Genomic DNA, 19,754 nt, shown 5'->3' with positions numbered 1-19,754 from the left:
AAAAAAGCCCACTTTGAAATTCCAGCCCCTTAGAGCATTATACTGGCAAACTAAAGATTTTACAACAAGTTTGTATGATACCCTTGTTCACCAGATGTCTGAGACACAGCTTGTTTAAAGGAGAAGGAAAGGCTAGTAAAGAGTTAATCTCAAAATGCAGGCATACCTTCAGCTGTCTCAATAGTCCCCATATTTCACCTCTTCAGAAGACCTAAAGCCAAACAGGCAGAAAAAACCCTGAGCTGGGTAAAGAGGATTCCCATAATGCATCGCTCCTGCAGGGACTGTGTGACCGGGACAATGTAGGCGGCCCATGCGCTGCTGATTTTCATTCATTCAGAAGCAGGCAAGCAGAACAGGCGAGTGGGTACCGGGTAGCAAGCGAGCGGGCAGGCTAGGGGGAGTGCGAGCACAGGTGTGTGGGGGGGATATTGCCAGTGTTTGGTGCAGGGGGGGGTGCGAGCGCGGGTGTTTAGAAATCCAAGATGGTGGGCGTGATACTGTGAAGTTACAAGGAAGTTAAAAGGAAATTTTGGGGAGAAATAAGTATTATTTTAAAAAATAAAAGTTGGCGATCTGCTACAGGAAAGGGGGCTCTACAACATATTAGGTGCTATAGTAGAAGCCTTTCCTTGCTCTTTAAGAGCTACTGAGTGGAAAAAGCAACAACATTCTACTGTTTTTGGAAGTAAGGGTTGGGACTATTTATGTACATTCATATATGCTGGGGCCCATCACAGCATAGGGCCTTGCCAGTGGTAGACCAACCGTACTTCATATGAATGGAAATCTTAGGATCAATCCTGGGCCTTGTTTCCAGAATTTCTTTAACTTTATATTTTGGAGCAGAAAGACGCATTTAGCCATTTAAGATTTGACATTACTATTGCTTACTACTTAAAATTAAATAATGTAAAAAATCTTATAACTAAAGGGTGGCTATACACTGGTCAACAAAACTGCTGACCCGGTCCTTCTGAACAAAGTTGGGATCTTACTGGCTCATGTATTGAGTGATGTGATGGGCCCACCCAACCAAATTCCATTGGTGGTCGTATTGGGGAAAAATACCTCACCAAATAAGCTGAGCTTTAAATGTATGGCTAGCTTTACACAAATAAGGGCTAACAACAGACTTGGATAACGTTGTCCTAAAGCAAAATCATAGTAAAAATCATCACCAAAATGAAGAACTATAGATACCATTTGAAACAGTCATTTATTTTCTTCAGAATATGATTCTAAAAGAAAATGTTTCATGCCTCCAACATCCAGACCATGATTTCTTTTTAAAGAGAAGAATATAGGACTATAACTAGAACTGCTCTCTTTCAAAAATGTTTATTTTAGGACAACCCCTTTCTACATAACCTATCCTCTACTATTTAAATGGGAAAACCAGAGTAAACAAAACATGTACATCTTGGGAAAAGCCGTTACCAACATTTTAGCATTAGGTTTCCTTTACTGCATTTCGCTTCGGATTCTTTGTTTAGGAAAGATTTGTGTATTCCCATCTGTGAGCTAATGCCCTTGATATTGTGGTTTCTAGAAGTGTTATTTTCCATTTCTTGAGCTGGGCTGTTTCAGATAGCATCACATTACGCATCTGCTAATTCAGGAAATACTAAGGACACATTTGGAGGACAAACCTGCTCTCCACATCCATGTCAGTTTGTCAGTTCCTTTATAGAGATTCCTCTGTGCTTCCAAATCCAAATCCAAGGCAGAATAATACAGTTTATAAACAGATTTTTAGAAAAGTAATGTAGGAAGGAATATAACAATAGCTTTCCAGATTTTTCATTAATAACACCATTATAAAACATACCTGATCCCTAACAGGCTCCATATCATGTAATCTATCAGCAAAATCTGCACCAGGTGTATCAATTCACCCAACCATATGCCATGCATATGTTTTGCAGTGCACCAAAATACAGGGGTTCTGGTTTACAGAGATTATAACACATTCACACCAAGCTATCACATTGATACCAGAAAATGTGTTTATACAGAAAGTTTAACGGCAGAGGCATTTTTGCTGGGGCACACACTCATTACGCGCATACATGTAGCCTTACATGGCTGATTGCACTGGGAGCACTAAAACCATAAGCTAAAGGTGCTACTAAAATGACAGTAGATATTTTACCTACCCCTGCTATGCTTCAGTGGCATGAATGTTAATAGGGCCTGTTCTGCCCTACACAGATATTTCCATGATGTTGAAATGGCGAAGTACAACATGCAGCGTCCTAAGGTGTCCACATACGTTCATATTTTAGTCTTCTTCCAATGAATGCTCAGATATCGATCATGCCTTTAAATGCAATGATCTAACATTAACATTCAGACTGAAACTGTAGGATAAAGCCCTGAAAATAACAAGTTGGAGGATGTTCTTAACATGAAATAGTTGGCAGACACCAATCGCACAAAAATGACTTGCACTGGAATTGCATTGTAGCTCTCCCAAGGACACTGTCAGATACACAATACATGCACAGATTATATCCAACCAAAATGTTCTAAACTGTCTCATTGACTAAATGGCTGATCGCCATGGTATGAAAATCGGGACAATACAGGTATAGGACCCGTTATCCAGAATGCTCGGGACCAAGGGTATTCCGGATAAGGGGTCTTTCCGTAATCTGGATCTTCATACCTTAAGTCTACTAAAAAAACAATAAAACATTAATTATATCCTATAGGATTGTTTTGCATCCAATAAGGATTAATATATCTTAGTTAGGATCAAATACAAGGTACTGTTTTATTATTACAGAGAAAAAGGAATTCAATTTTAAAAATCCTAATTATTTGATTATAATGGAGTCTATGGGAAACAAGGCTTTCCGTAATTCGGAGCTTTCTGGATAATGGGTTTCCGGATAAGGGGTCCGATACCTGTAATAAGAAGCCTGCACACTGTCCAAAAATCGAACAAAGATTATATTGGTGTGTGTATGGCCATCTTTATCTATGTTCAGTGGTTAAAGGGGTTGTTCACTTTTGTATGTTCACAAATCTAACAGTTTTAATAGAGCAATCTTTCCCATGCACATAGTTAACAAAAAATGTGTAGCTGAAGAGATATTCACACAGAATCATCCCCCTGCTGATTCTTCACTTCTGCTCAGACCCTGTGCTGGGAAGTCATTGACCCCTATAAACACTACAGTTGCTTTTCTACTTCTTTATATGATGTCACCCATAGTACTAGCAGCAGTCTTAACACCTATTGGATGTGTCACCGGTCACTCTGACATTGCTTCCTGTGCCTGTGACAGTGCTGCAAATCTAACATAACTGTATGTTAGATTTGTGATATGCTAAGTCTGTTTGCCTATGTCATTTCCAGAGAGAAATTAACCAATGGCCTTTCAATTTATGCAACCGGTTAAGCCGATAGAAGCTGCCGATATCGGTCCCAAACGATCGGATTATTTATTTTTTTTTACTTCAAGCTCCCCGATATCGCCCACCCGTAGGTGTGGATATTGGGGGAAGATCCGCTCGCTTGGCGATCTCGCCAAGCGAGCGGATCTTACCGTGTATGGGGACCTTTAGACTGCACAAGCAACCAATGAATTGGTCCAATAGTAAAAAAGTAAAAACTGGACATGATGTAAGCATCAGAAGTTCTCAGTGTGTCAGGTTCAAAATAGGCCACTCCCATCCCTTCAGAAAACTGATCAGAGAGACAGAAGGAGGACTGATTTAACAGGTATTAAAAGTAGCTTTTACTGTGGCTTTTTTAGTTTTTTCATGGAAAATGGATTTTCTAACACACTGAGAGCACTGTTGGTGGTTTAAAAAGATTTGGACATTGAAGGTGAACAAGGAAGTGGTGACATGGAAGTGGCTTTTTTATGCATTCCACCGCCTGAGAAGGCAAGGGTAAAGGAAAACTATAACCCTGAACAATGAAGGTATCTATAAATATTTGTCACAAATAGCCCATATGTAAAACCATACATCTAAAACCATTTCCACAGGGTAATCCTTAAAGGAGACATATCCTATAAAAATTAACAATGTCCCAGGGAATTATACTCCTCTAGATATAGAAGGATTATGCTAAAAAAGTTGTGTTTTGGACTGATTTATTGAGAAATTCGCCCCAAAACCCACTAGCCCCGCCCATCCGTTTCACTTGCTGCTGGCTGAATTCTCTGGATGAGCTGGGGAGCCGGCAGCCCTCAATACACTGCACTGTAGGATAGGAACCAATCAGCAGCTAGGCTGACCTGATAGGGAACTGAAGCCTGTGCTTGTGTGACTGCAGGGCTGTGATTGGCTCACCCCCTCCTACTGTCAGGGACCGTTAGGCCCACTCTTCATTTCAACTCAGACAGAGAAGTGAAATGGTCTATAGGGAGCTCCAATAAAGGGGCCATTGTTACAGATAGGATTAATGCTTAGCCCAAAGGGAAACCAGAACTGTAAATTATTCATAATTGCCTACAAAATTAGGGTTTTTCCCTTTAAAAGAAAATTGCCTTTTTAAGTACTAAGCGTTGACCCCTGGGATCATACAATTCATGATGGATACAAACAAACGGCACACATACATATTAGGTCACATCAGCCAATCAGTTTATTTCAGTTTGGTAAGATTTTTTAATAGGCAAATTAATATATAATAGAAACTGTTAGTTAATTATGCATTTTGAAGGTATAGTTTTTAAATGAAATGCTTTTCCCCTAAACCTGGTCGTAGCCCTACCTGATTCACCGTGGCACCTCCAGAAAGCAGTTACTGTCAGGAATTGTTTCATATGCAATCTATTGCAATACTAAATCCTTAATAGAGTAAGAAAAATACAAAAGGTGTGCTCTGGGAGCAAAACACTCACATATCGCCACTGAGCAGATCTGGCTAGCAGGATCCAGGAAAGTCAGCAAATCTGTTTGGGTCAGCTATCTGGGAGTTGTAGTGTTTAGGTGTGCTTTAAGTCCCTATTTTCCTGCCACACGCTAGAAGCTTTACAAAAGCTCAGTATAACACCACTATTCAGAGCTTGCACGTGCTTTTCTTTCCAGATCTCTAGATCTCTAGCCTGTGAATCACATTTTCTCAGGTAGACAGGTCTCCAGGGTCTATCAGATGACATCTGCTGTGACCGATACAGTCATTTGCGTGCCAGCATTCTTCAGTCCCAGAGAACTGTGCTGTCTCTAACAGCCTGCATCCTTTGGCCGGTATAACAATTACCCACCAGAATCATGTTTAGTAAAATCCAAGGTGCATATTTTACAAGGCAGAAAATCAGCACTGTTTATATAAATGATATGCTTTTAGATGTTTTATTCTGTAAAAGCAGGCAATTCCCTTTCCTCAGAAAAACCTGTTCACCTGTTTAACAAGCCAGACATGTCGGCTTCATGCACAAACTGGCCACAAAACTGCATTTTCCACTACCCTTTTTTAATTGCTCTTCTGCATTTTGAATGTATTGAAGAATGTATATAAGTTATTTCAGCACCACAAAAGGTTGCGAGGTAAAGAGAGTTTCCCATTTTGCACTTGCAATGAAAAGAGGACTGCAAATGTTCCCATGGGTATTGAGGGATGTGGTTCAACAAAGGCTGGAAAGCAACTGGTTTCATAAGTTTAGATACATACCGCATATGCACAGTGATGATTAATTTGTTTTAGGCATGTTTTTTTAAAGGTTCGAATTGTATGCACATCTGTGTTCAGTTAACCTTTGGGTTGCAGACTCTTAGTTGAGCCAAAAACCTGGTATTAGCTGCATAAAGATACAAATAATGTACAGTAGACAAAACATCCTGTCTGTCATTACCCTAAAGGTGGCCATACACGGGCCGATTGGAGCTGCCGATATCGGTCCCTTAGACCAATTCGGCAGCTTATAGGCCCGTGAAGGGGCACAAACAATGGGCCTACCCAATCGACATCTGGCCAGGGCCAAACAACCAAATTAGCCTAAGTTCAGCCGATATCGCTCACCCATAGATGGGGATATCGGGAGAAGATCTGCTTGCTTGGCGACCTCGCCAAACGAGGAGATCTTAACATCAGATTCCATCTCTGACAACTTAACTACAATAAAGGAGGTAACCAGAATACATAAGTCAATGATGAGCAAAATGTGATACTCTAGATGTTTTCCAGTTATAGCACCCCTGGAAAGACTTGGTGGTTTTTAGGATGGTGGGTGCTGTAGTCCAGTAACAAGCATTGGACAGTAAGTTGCACATGCTTGATCTCACCAGCAGGCCTATAGCTAGGACATATCATGAAGGCAAGCTGACGATATCTCTTCATTGACCAAGAGCATTGTCTTTTAGTAAGTTAACTGACAATAGGATGCATTGTATTTGCTAACTAAACTAAAAAAAAAAAAAATGTTGCACCCAGTTCTCAAAAGACATGTCAACCCCAAAAATAATTTTTTGCCTAATAAAAGAAAAGGTAGTCGTAAGCAACTTTGCAATATACATCCAGGAGTTCAGCAAATGCTGCTTTCTATAGCAATTACATTTACAAATAACTTTTAAAGCACTAATAATTTGTAATAAATTGATATAGGAAAGTTGAGTAGAATTATATTTTCTTTTATTAGGCAAACAATTATTTTTGGGGTTAATGTGTCCTTTAAGTCTAAAGAAACCGGACTTTGAGTTTTCTTGAAAACATTTAAACACTTATACGAGTGGCTTCTTCAATTCTTGAACCAAATACTGGATTCAGTGCATCCCTAATCAGAAGTCACCTTTATGGTTCTTGTCTGTGTGTTGTATTTGTTGTGTGGTACAAAAGCACTAAACCTGTGACTTTGTTCCTTTATAAGGTAATGGAGCTCTTGGTTGGTATCCTATATTTTGCCTGTCAAGTTGTCATAAAAAAATGGTGGACTGCTTGCCCTTAAGGAACAGTTCAGTGTAAATATGAAACTGGGTAAAATAAACAGACTGTGCAAAATAAAAAAATGTTTTCAGTAGAGTTAGTTAGGCAAAAAATGTAATCTGTAAAGGCTGGAGTGGGCAGATATCTAACATAATAGCAAGAAAACTACTTCCTCCTTAAGAGCTCTAAGCTGTTAGGAGTCAGTAAGCAATCAGTGACTTGAGCAGGGAACATATGGGACATAAGGGCTCTGGCAAATGGGGAGATTAGTCGCCCGCGACAAATCTCCCTATTCGCAGGCGACTAATCTCCCCGAGTTGCCATCACCTGCCATCCCACTGGCGAACATGTAAGTCGCCAGTGGGATGGCACATGCGGCGGCGAGATTTCGGCAAACCGGCGAAGTTGCCTCGCGAGGCTTTTTCGTCGATTTGCCGAAATCGCGCCGCCGCGTGTGCCATCCCACCGGCGACTTACATGTTTGCCGGTGGGATGGCAGGTGAAGGCAACTCGGGGAGATTAGTCGCCCGCGAACAGGGAGTTTTGTCGCGGGCGACTAATCTCCCCGTGTGCCAGAGCCCTAACTGTTCAGTTAGTTTTTATTTGAATCTGACCTGTGTGCTCACAAACTAATTGAACAGTTATGTCCCATGTGGCCCCTCCTAAAGTCACTGACTAACTAAGAGGTTAGAGAACTGAAAGCAGGAAGTAATGTTCTGGCTATTATGTTTGACATCTGCCCACTCCAGCCTTTACAGATTACATTTTTGACTAACTAATTAGAAATATTTTTTATTTTGCACCATCTATCCATTTTACCCAGTTTCATTTTTACTTTGAACTGTTCCTTTAATTAAACAGGCTGTAAGACTTGAACAAACTAACTGAGACTTTGGTGTGGCATTGTTTACGAACAAATTTTGTTCATTTTTCATACTGTATGTGGGCTCCGAATTATAGTTCTGACAATTTCTGTACCATGGCGATCGCCCATTTAGTCGATAGCCCGACAAATAAAACATTTCACTCAGATAACGATAATATTGGTACATGTGTATGCATATCCATGGGTGCCCTACAAATGTTTTACATAATCTTCGTACGACTGTTGTCTTCAGATTTTTTTTTTTTAGGACTTTAATCCTACAATTTCAATCTTAATGTTAGTATTAGATCATTGGATTAAAATGTGATACTGATATCCAAAGACGTGTCATGTACTCTCACTCATTAAAACATACAATCTTGGTTTAAACACAGTGATTAAAATCTGATCCCATTTAGATAACTAAACATGCTGCCTGGACTGTAAAAGGGTCATAAACACTGGCAGAAAGCAATTAAGGCTATGTTGTGTGACTAATTATCATTTTAAAGCACAGTTTATGTCAGAAACCACACAGCAAGCTTTAGTACACTGCATGCATATCATGTAAGCTTCTAAATTCAACTGTACCACTGAGCCTATATTAGGGTTAATGTGGTCACAGTGCTACCCCGTTCTGCCCTTTAATTCTCTATTCTTTTAATAATTATTTAAATTGGAAAAGATTTTTCAGTTGTGGGTTTTGTAAAATTCACATTATCCACACATCTCTACGGGGAATGGTATTTCACATGTCATGAGGCATTTTAAGAGAACCCAGAAAACTGTATTCATTAGCAATAAAACAAATGGAGGTGATTAAGAGGTGAAATCTGGCGATGGTGATTAAGATAGCCTAGTCACTTTGTACCTCATGTAGCCCCTGGTCCCTTTAAGGGCTCCGGCACACGGGGAGATAGTCGCCCGCGACTGCCTGTGGCATACGTTTCCTCTCGAGGCAACTTGCGCGATTTCAGTCAAATCGCGCCGCCGCGTATGCCATCCCACCGGTGATTTACATTTTCACTGGTGGGATGGCAATCCGGGGAGATTAGTCGCCCGAGACATGGGAGATTTGTCGCGGGTGACTAATCTCCCCGTGTGCCAGAGCCCTAATACCTGCCTAACTCATTTTGATAGCTACAACTTAAAGGAAGTGGCATGGTCATCATGGATAAATTTGCCAGTTTTTGTTTTTGGTCAGTAAACAGTAAAAGGGAGAATCATTACACTTCATATTGAAGCAAAAAACAAATGGGCAGATATCTGCTAGTCATTAGAACAAGCAACGAGGATGGCTAAATCTAACCAATCCAACTGGTTGGATTATTATTATTTTTCATTTATATAAGACAGATATTGTTTGTGGCGCTTTATAGAGATTATACATCAGACCCTGCTCCAGATGAGCTCACTGTCCCTAACACATTCATACACACAATGGTCAGTTTAGTCAGGATTGACCTGCTAGTATGTTTTTGAAGTGTGGGAGGAATCCATACAATACAAAGAGGAAACCTACAAAGACATGGGTATAACATATAATCTTCTTGAAGATAGAGTTGATTCCAGCCAGGGCACTAAGAGCCCAGCGCAGCAAAGCTACCAACCATTGGGCTGAAATGAATCGTACTACAGAGTTGTAACCAGGATTTTCAGCTTGGATGATGTCATGATATACCTGCAAAATCAAACCAGCTTTTCATTTCAGCCCATCAATTTTGCTTTGATCACCCCAGATGCCTGATCTACCAAATCAACAATTTTTGTGTTAACACATTTCGTTGTACAATTCAGTTGCTACTATCTATGATCTGTTTAGTGCAGATACACTAACAAAAAATCCCTATGATGAGTTAACTGGCTAGATAAGAAGCAGGCACAAAATATTTTTGACTTTCTCATTTAGTTATGTTATTATGACTCACTTTTGAGTTTATATTTATGTGTTATTGAAACAGGGCTGAATAAAAACATTACATGTAAAGCCTGCAAAAACAGTAGTTTAATAAAATATTAGGGTTCCCAAGGTAGGACCGAAGTTACCAAGGACAGCAATAAAAATATGGTAATTTAATATGGTTCTTTCCGAGTAGCTGAAACTAAAGGCTTTATGGAGATAATAGTGATATTGTTTCACAGATTCACATGTACCCAGAGTATGGTACTTGAAAGAGAAACTATGAACTCAACATTCTTTCTGCTCATAAAACCTAGTGTCTACATGCCTGCTATACTTTCACTTCAATGTATCAAATTGCTCTGCAGAAATGTTATATATTTATTCTTTTATTTTATTACCATTCAGGCCCGGACTGGCAATCTGTGGATTCTGGCAAATGCCAGAGAGACTGCTGTAAGATGCCATAGACAGTCATTATTTAGTTGGCTGGTATGGAGCTGTTTGGGCCTCTGGGTACTTCAAAAGGCAGGGCCTATTCTGAATCCCAGCCCAGACCTGTTCCTATTAAACATGTTTCTTAGATAGGGCAGTATCAGCACCATCCCTGCCACATGTAACCCACATGAAAGCTTTCCCTAAAGGCTATAACAAAATCTACCAATATGTAGCCATTATCTCAGTTACAAACAAAAGTTATACCTTTACACACATTGAGAATTTATCTACATCACGTGTGGGATATTTTAAGCCAGCAAAACAGGAGAGAAATGTTGGTGTGCGATTTAATAAGAAATATAGCTCTCCCTTGACGAAAGAGGCTTAGTAAAAGCAGAGACATGCAAGGTCAGCCTCATGTATTATTCATCTTCCCCTTGAAATAAACAAGGAAGATGCTGGGCTTCCCTTAGATATACATTTCAGTTTAAAACACTATTACTTTTGAAGCACCGCAAAGAATAAGGTGAGCCAAACTGATCTGAAGCTTAAAGGAGAAGGAAAGGCTAGTAAAGAGTTAATCTCAAGCTGCAGGCATACCTTCAGTTGTCTCAATAGTGCCCTTAAGTCTCCCCATATTTCTCCTGTTCAGAAGATCTAAAGCCAAACAGGAAGAAAAAATGCTGAGCTGTGTAAAGAAAGTTCCCATAATGCCTCGCTCCTGCACAGACACCAGGACCAAGTGAACATCCTCAGTTAGTTAGAATATGAGTCAGCTTCCTGCTGATTGGTTCAGATCCACATTCCTAAGGGGGTTAAATGAGCTCTTAGCATTCTTGAGGGAGGGGGGAGCAGGAGAGAGCAGGAAGCAGAAAGCTGCGTGTCACAGGAAAACAGACACAACTAATCTTTTTACAGAGAAGTCAGTGCAGCGTTTCTGTGAGTGCTTATGGCTGTATTTACATAGACCTTTCTGATAAAGCTTACTTAGTTTTTACCTTTCCTTCTCCTTAAAAGAAATCAGCTGATTCCAAACATTACAAAACTTGTTTTCATTTACAGACCTTAACTGCTTAATTCAAAATGATTACAGGGATACATGTACTCAATGTAAAATATACTAATAACTACAAGGCGGCATGAGGCTGAGGTCCAAGTGCTTTGGAGCTCCAAGACCACTACTAATATCCTCGGGTTTAAAAAAAAAAACAAAACAAAAAAAAACAGTGCAGTTTTGCCAGAATGCTGACCAAAGCATCCTTTATTTATTTATTTATAAGGATAGCATTTTAAGTTATACAAGTCTTGTGTATGTATGTATGTATGTATGTATGGTGTGTGCTCTCTGGGTTTTGTATATATAATGTTTAACCATCATTTGTTACTTACATGGCTACCTGCCTCTGCTTACAAGCCAACAATGCAACTGTATCAATTTTGACAATTTAAGTAACATACAGTAAAAATATTACACTACTTACCACTGCCCATGTTTTCTGCTAATTCAAGCAGGAAGCAAGATAAAGAGCCTGCAACACATACATAAAAACAATGTAAAACCATACATAAATATTTAAAAAATGGATTTTTGTACTTTAAAGGCAGGTATCACTTCTCATGGTTTATAAAAGCATATCTGCAATGTACAATCATTTGTTTCTTTCTGCTTCTCCTGGAAAGCTCCATATTTATTTAGATCCGTTAGTCAGGTCTGTTTTGTATAGATTGTAAAGATTTAATGAAGGTAAAGACCTCAACTCTCTTAACATTTGTATAGAATTTTCACAGCATAATTATCAGCAGGTGAAAAAAGAGTTAGCTTTGTTTTCATTGTTTGGCAATAATGGCACTAAAATCACCATTTAAATTAATAGGGAGCTGTGAAATGTATTTTCACCTTTTCATAAATATGCCCCTATGGTTAAGATTGGCTGATAAGCAAAGCAATGTTTCTATCATGCTCCTTTGTTCACTGTAAATAAATTCTCGCCAAAAAGTTACAAAATGGCATTCTACATTAATAAGAGGAGGATAATAACACTTCCAGTAAATACTAGGAAATTGCAGAATTGTTGTTTTTCTAACTGTAGCTCTAATATACTGAATTTTAAAATCTTCTGCTAACCCTCTTGCCTCAGCAGGATTACAGCTTACTGCAGTCACTTTTTAGGATATGTAATAGCAGGCATATTCATGATACCTGGTTAGTGGTGCAACAGACTCATGTTTCAAGGAATAAGAATTGCAATGACAGCTACACATTACACTGCAGATCAAACAGGTATCAAAACAATCCATGTGTATTTAGAGCAATTAATTCAAGAACTGTAACTTGATTGCAAATGAAAGAGATATAGTGGCATGAGCAAGCACACATCGGCCAATGAGTGCCCACAAAAAGGGAAACTCTCTTTTTATAAGTACGACGCTCTATTCTACAGCCATGTTGCAACCTTACTGGAAGAAAAGGACCTTTCCCTAAGGAAGGGTCAAGTGCAGCTGAGCGGAAAAGCAACAGAAAACATTAAAAGCGACAATTGTGAAACACATCTACTGCTCTATTTCTTGACACAGCAAAGAACGGGTTTATGTAACCCTGCTGGAACCTATTTTGTACACCATCATATAAGACCAATTACCTAAGAGAGGTCTCAGTAACTTATTGCAAAAATTGTCCCTAGTAGTTACTGCATGGAGCCTACTTCTCCAAACACATTTCATAGCATTTAGCACTTTCAGATTCTAAAAAATGTAAGCAGATCTGTCATCAGAGGCACCACATGATCAATTTATCTCATTATCAAGAATAAATATTTATGGAGTCTTGTTATCTACAAAATGTGTACTTTGCACTAGTAGAAAAGAGCTGATGACATCTACACACCATCCCTATTATGCTATAAAACAATGCTGGCTATTTGGATTAAACACAAGTGGTTTGTCCTAAGAAGTGTGATAGAATCTCTAAAAGTGAATATCATATTAGAGCACAGCTATGACTCTAAAGCTGGCCATACACGCACAAACAATATCGTACGAAACCTTGTTTCGTATGATATTCGGTGCGTGTATGGCAAGTCGGTGAGTCGACCGATATCGAAGGAGGCTGCTGATATCGGTCGACTCGCCGATCGGGCCAGTTTAAAGATTTTGATCGGGCGCCATAGAGGGCGCCTGAGCAAAATCTGTCTTAGGGGCTGCAGCAAGAAATTGTTTTATCCCCGTTGATATCTGTGTAATCTTCAAATATAAGTATGTAGTATAAGTGACTAAACACACCTAAAGAAGTTGACATTTGACAAGTCACAATGACACCTATAAACCTCCTTGTACATATTTTCTTTAGAAGTTTTTAGAACCGATATAGACTAGAATGTCCACAGGTCACTTTCCACACAGAGCAATGAGAAAAGCTACAACCCAAGCCCACAACAGTCACCTAAACATGTGCTTCCTGTGTTTTTATTACAGCTACTCAGTAGTGGAGACTATAACAGTGGTGTTCCCAAAGGACCCCTAAAGCCCTGCCTCATGGCAGCAAAAGTAAATGGATCAGTAACGCAAAGGGATCTGTCATAATGATTCATCCACATAATGATCTACCAAGATTCTCGCTATGTTGTAGCAGAACAAATATACTTGTTCCAGCCTACTGCACAGCAACAGATAAGGTGAATTTGTCTCAGTCGGATATACATACTTTTTAACTTTACAGTAACCATGACAAGCACAGCCTCAGAGTTTCTGAGAACAAATTTTAAATGTATTGGATGCAATACATACAGTGGTGTGAAAAACTATTTGCCCCCTTCCTGATTTCTTATTCTTTTGCATGTTTGTCACACAAAATGTTTCTGATGATCAAACACATTTAACTATTAGTCAAAGATAACACAAGTAAACACAAAATGCAGTTTTTAAATGAGGGTTTTTATTATTTAGGGAGAAAAAAAATCCAAACCTACATGGCCCTGTGTGAAAAAGTAATTGCCCCCTGAACCTAATAACTGGTTGGGCCACCCTTAGCAGCAATAACTGCAATCAAGCGTTTGCGATAACTTGCAACAAGTCTTTTACAGCGCTCTGGAGGAATTTTGGCCCACTCATCTTTGCAGAATTGTTGTAATTCAGCTTTATTTGAGGGTTTTCTAGCATGAACCGCCTTTTTAAGGTCATGCCACAACATCTCAATAGGATTCAGGTCAGGACTTTGACTAGGCCACTCCAAAGTCTTCATTTTGTTTTTCTTCAGCCATTCAGAGGTGGATTTGCTGGTGGGTTTTGGGTCATTGTCCTGCTGCAGCACCCAAGATCACTTCAGCTTGAGTTGACGAACAGATGGCCGGACATTCTCCTTCAGGATTTTTTGGTAGACAGTAGAATTCATGGTTCCATCTATCACAGCAATCCTTCCAGGTCCTGAAGCAGCAAAACAACCCCAGACCATCACACTACCACCACCATATTTTACTGTTGGTATGATGTTCTTTTTCTGAAATGCTGTGTTACTTTTACGCCAGATGTAATGGGACACGCACCTTCCAAAAAGTTCAACTTTTGTCTCGTCGGTCCACAAGGTATTTTCCCAAAAGTCTTGGCAATCATTGAGATGTTTTTTAGCAAAATTGAGACGAGCCTTAATGTTCTTTTTGCTTAAAAGTGGTTTGCGCCTTGGAAATCTGCCATGCAGGCCGTTTTTGCCCAGTCTCTTTCTTATTGTGGAGTCGTGAACACTGACCTTAATTGAGGCAAGTGAGGCCTGCAGTTCTTTAGATGTTGTCCTGGGGTCTTTTGTGGCCTCTCGGATGAGTTGTCTCTGCGCTCTTGGGGTAATTTTGGTCGGCCGGCCACTCCTGGGAAGGTTCACCACTGTTCCATGTTTTTGCCATTTGTGGATAATGGCTCTCACTGTGGTTCGCTGGAGTCCCAAAGCTTTAGAAATGGCTTTATAACCTTTACCAGACTGATAGATCTCAATTACTTTTGTTCTCATTTGTTCCTCAATTTCTTTGGATCTTGGCATGATGTCTAGCTTTTGAGGTGCTTTTGGTCTACTTCTCTGTGTCAGGTAGCTCCTATTTAAGTGATTTCTTGATTGAAACAGGTGTGGCAGTAATCAGGCCTGGGGGTGACTACAGAAATTGAACTCAGGTGTGATAAACCACAGTTAAGTTATTTTTTAAAAAGGGGGGCAATCACTTTTTCACACAGGGCCATGTAGATTTGGAGTTTTTTTTCTCCCTTAATACCGTAAACCTTCATTTAAAAACTGCATTTTGTGTTCAATTATGTTATCTTTGACTAATAGTTAAATGTGTTTGATGATCAGAAACATTTTGTGTGACAAACATGCAAAAGAATAAGAAATCAGGAAGGGGCAAATAGTTTTTCACACCACTGTATAGTGCTTGCGCCCAGTGTATTTGTGCTGGTTGTATCTTATCCATATGGCATGAGGTGTAGAATTCGGTGTACAGGTATCGGACCCATTATCCAGAAATTTCCGAATTACGGAAAGGCCATCTCCCATAGACTCCATTGTAATCAAATAATTCACATTTTTAAAAATGGTTTCCTTTTTCTCTGTAATAATAAAACAGTACCTTGTACTTGATCCCAAATAAGATATAATGAATCCTTATTGGAGCGAAAACAATCCTATTGGATTTAATTGCTGTTTATATAATTTTTTAGTAGACTTAAGGTAAGAGATCTAAATTACGGAAAGACCCCTTATCCGGAAACCCCCAGGTCCCAAGCATTCTGGATAATGGGTCCCATACCTGTACAATAAAGCCCTGTGCTTAATACCATGAGCAGTGCACAGAATTACAATTGCTGCCAATATATACCACAACATCAAGGGGCAGGTTCATCAAAGTATGAGTTCAAATCCCAAAAATGGGTAAAATTCAGATCAGATACAATAATTTCTGATGATCGGAAATGTCACGAAAATGCTTATGAAAAAATCGTAATAGTCACAATATCGTATTGACGATCCGAATGATGGTAAACGGTGGGAAAACCTTTCTGACTTTGATCCTTCTGCGCATGTTTTTGGAAGCCTCCTATAGGACTCAATGGCAGCTCCAACCTGGCCCAAGAAAAGTCACGATACCGATGCTTGAATGAATCCGAACCTTTTGTACTTGTTGCGACAAATACGATTTTGTCACATAAGTTTTGTCGCAAAGTAGGAAAAAGTCACACATATTAACAAAAAAAAAACTGTAGAAAATACGCACAATTCTATAACTTAGAAAAAATACAAATTTTTGTATGTGGACTCAATTGTACTTTGATAAATGTGCCCCCAAGACTAAGCACAACAAATTAATACCACACAGGGCACATATACCTACAGCTTCTACAATATGGTACATTCTGTCCTGTCATTAGTTAGCAGATCTTCTAAAAACTAGAACACATACCTGTCATAAAAACACACAAAGCAGGGATCACCAGGAACCATTTTATCAATGCAGCCCTTGCATTCTGATGCGCTTGTAACTCTGCAAGTCATTACTAATAACACGTGCCAACTGCCAGCTTTTGGCAAAAATGACAATAAGTCAGCTGATAGGAATTGCAAGTCCCCCTTCTAAAGCCTGAATGTTTTGTGTGTCTGTGCCAATTTACCCTGAACTAATTTGTTCTGTTACCCTGAATGAATACAAGTTCTCAAATTGACTGTTTATAGCAGGCATGCAGTTGCTATCTCTCAAGTGCTTATGTATATTTCCAGCATATATTGATATTAAGCATGTAATGGGCTAATCTTCCTCCTAGAGAATTACTAGCAGTCTTTAAACACAATCCTAAGCTCTGGTAAAACCAGCTAGGATGCAAGTCATTAGGAGTCGGATAAATCCATGCTGAGAATTTAGTTGGACAGTTATGTCCAGCATCTACTCATGCACCGCATCCAACCAGATCTGTCATCAGAAGCGCCACATAATCAATTTTTAGCAAGGTGGAAAAGGGACAATAGAAAACATTTTAAATGCATTTGGGAGAAGCACACTTGTACCCAAGCTAAATGAGTTTCACTGAACTCATGTTCTAAGAACAAAAAATTCTAACGTTTTAACCAGTTCTTAAGACAAAGAACATTCTCACTAATGGCAAAAACTATACATCAGCCTACACTTGGCTTTAAATGAAAATAAAGGAAAGATAAAGTATTGAATTCATTATTCACTATTAGGTTGTTAATTGTGAATGTTATTACCTAATGACTTGAAAAAAAATCTTTATTGATAAACCAGCAGTTGCGGCACTACAATTCCCACCAAGCACAACACCTCTAAAAAATAAAATGAGTGAAATATAAAATATGTAACCTAAGAAAAAAATTATAAGGCATAAAAGCCAATGCCAAGCTGATGATTGTGTTGCTTTCTGCTGTGGAAAAATACGCCAGATTCTTCACATATTTTTTCTTCTTCTTAATAAAAATGCCTCTATGATGTATAGTTTTTGCTGGCTGGGGCAGTAACGGAACTTGGCTGTTACAGGACTCTGATATCCTCTAAAAGGGCATAGCTACCTTAGAAGACATTTACGTACAATGAAAGAAAATGGAATTCTGATCAACTATCCATTATATAGTAATTAAAAAGACATTGTAAAGTTGCTTAAAATTACACTTTTATTGTGCAAAATTGTTTTTGACTGCAGATTGCATTTAACTGGTCAGTGGAAAGATGCATTTAATGTAAAGAAGTATTGACAATTTTTAGAGGGTTGGGGGGCATAGGGCCCACATTTGCTTAGCAATATAGACTTAGATCTGGACTGTTTATTACACAAATGTATGTCTGTGTATATGTGGATAAAGGGAAAAGCAGTGTGGCTAGTTATATTTCTATAGCCCCCTACCCTGTATAGGATAAGAGCATCAGCAGATAAAGTTTGATGTTGCAAATCCATACAAATGCCACCAGTCACAATGGAATACAAAGCAATATAGGCTGATCAGGGCAAATACGAATGAACTGGTAGGAGAACGAATCTTTGCTATAGCAAAAAGTATAATAAAAGGAAAGCCTAACAATGCCGAACGCTAGGAATGACCGTGTATACATTGAGCCAGGAATAGGGTACAAATCATGTAAGTAGAGCTTAACCTGCACCTTTCGCTACATATAGTAAATAAGAGCAGAAAAGGGTTGGCCTTATTGTACCTGGAGGGGCTCCGTGCTGCCCAGCTAGCGGGTCTCAACGCTGCTCCGGGAGGAGACTCCTATTCCTCTCGGTGTTACCGCTGCTCAGCCCATTAGAAATGAATCCTAAACACATTCACCACTGGGAGGAGAAGTTACACTGAGAACTACATTTCCCGTCACCCACCTCGGTAAAGTGACTACAACTGTTCAATATGTGAAATCTTTATTGAGTTGAAACATGGATAACCTCGGTGATAATGTAACAGCTTTCGACCGTCCCCTAAAATGTTAACCTTATATATTATTTTTTACATAAATATTGTTACCTTTTTATTAGTATCGGTGGACTACAGTTCTCTGTCGTTCCGCCCGTTCTCCCCACCAACAGGAACAGGGGCAGACAGGAAGAGCTAAGCACCATGGGTGGCTCAGCGGCTGGAAATGCCTTCTACATATTTGGTATATATGTCGCGCAATCGCTGGTAGCAAGTAAACTGCAGAAGTGATATCAAGCTGCTGAACCACCGATGTTACCTTTCCTATGGCTCTGAAGCAGAACGATATAGTTCTGCAACACCTCTCCATCCATGTATACTAGGGCCCAGCTGAGGCTGATGACTGAAGTGGGAGCTAGTCTTTGGTGCAAAAATAAGGGTTACAGTACAATCATTGAGGGGGAGAGGGAGGGAATGGGTGCTAAATGTTCGACACACGGCAGTGCTCTGGTTCACTGAAAACTACTCCAACCCAGGGTACTTCTGTGGGATTACTGTCACCATCCATCCAGCTTCTTTGTTCTCTGTGGCCCTAGGCTGCATTTTGTCTTGGCAGGATAAACTCATTAAGGGCAGTAAGTGAACATGTTATAATAGAGGTAGCCAGATTAGGACAAGGGATGGTAGAAATATTGAGTAAAAAAAGATAGAGTTGACATGTTTAGTGCTTACAGGTCATGGTATGTGAATCTATGAGGACCTCATTGGACTGGGAGTCAAAATAGGCCCTGGCATTCTATGTACACAGAGGCCCAAAGAGATCAACCCACTAAACAGTGATTTTCTACGGCATCTTACAGCAGCCCCTCTGGCATTTGCCAGAACCCACAGATTGCCAGTCCAGGCCTGCTGCAGAGTTTGTAGAGGGAGTTAAGGTGGCCATACACGAGCAGATCCGCTCGCTTGGCGATGTTGCCAAGCGAGCGTATCTTCCCCCAATATCCCCACCTACGGGTGGGCGATATCGGGGACCATTTAGGTAAAAAAAATAATAATCCGATCGTTTGGCCCTGGGGCCAGACGATCGGATTATGTGGGCGGCAATGGGGCAGTCGGATCGGGGACCGCATCAACGAGCCGATGCGGTCCCCGATCCGACCAGATTTTCTAACCTGGCCGATCGAGATCTGGCCAATTTCAGGCCAGATATTGGTCGGCCAGGCCGCTCTGCTCTCCCCATATACGGGCCGATTAGCTGCCGAATCGGTCCAAGGGACCGATA

The 19,754-nt window shown here is 39.9% G+C and overlaps 1 protein-coding gene across 3 annotated transcripts in view; it reads right to left on the bottom strand.

Annotated features, from left to right (window-relative positions):
* Positions 1–18,423, bottom strand: part of prrg1 (proline rich Gla (G-carboxyglutamic acid) 1) — a 38,039-nt gene extending 19,616 nt beyond the window's left edge. The window contains exons 1-3 of one of the 3 annotated variants that reach the window (XM_012957065.3): positions 18,276–18,423; positions 11,568–11,615; positions 10,687–10,743 (exon numbers count right to left, since the gene is read on the bottom strand). In XM_012957065.3, the coding sequence (XP_012812519.1) occupies positions 10,687–10,743; positions 11,568–11,577 (67 nt within the window). In that variant the 5' untranslated portion in view covers positions 11,578–11,615; positions 18,276–18,423. Of the gene's footprint in view, positions 1–2,159; positions 2,324–10,686; positions 10,744–11,567; positions 11,616–18,275 lie in introns of all 3 variants that reach the window. The other 2 variants (XM_018091288.2, NM_001017345.2) reach the window with 2 other exon arrangements.
* Between the last annotated feature and the right edge of the window lie 1,331 nt (positions 18,424–19,754).

This window comes from Xenopus tropicalis, chromosome 2, assembly GCF_000004195.4.
Source record: "Xenopus tropicalis strain Nigerian chromosome 2, UCB_Xtro_10.0, whole genome shotgun sequence".
NCBI classification, from domain to species: Eukaryota; Metazoa; Chordata; class Amphibia; order Anura; family Pipidae; genus Xenopus; species Xenopus tropicalis.
Note: the sequence above shows the minus strand (reverse complement) of the source record. Positions and strands in the feature narration are given on the sequence as shown.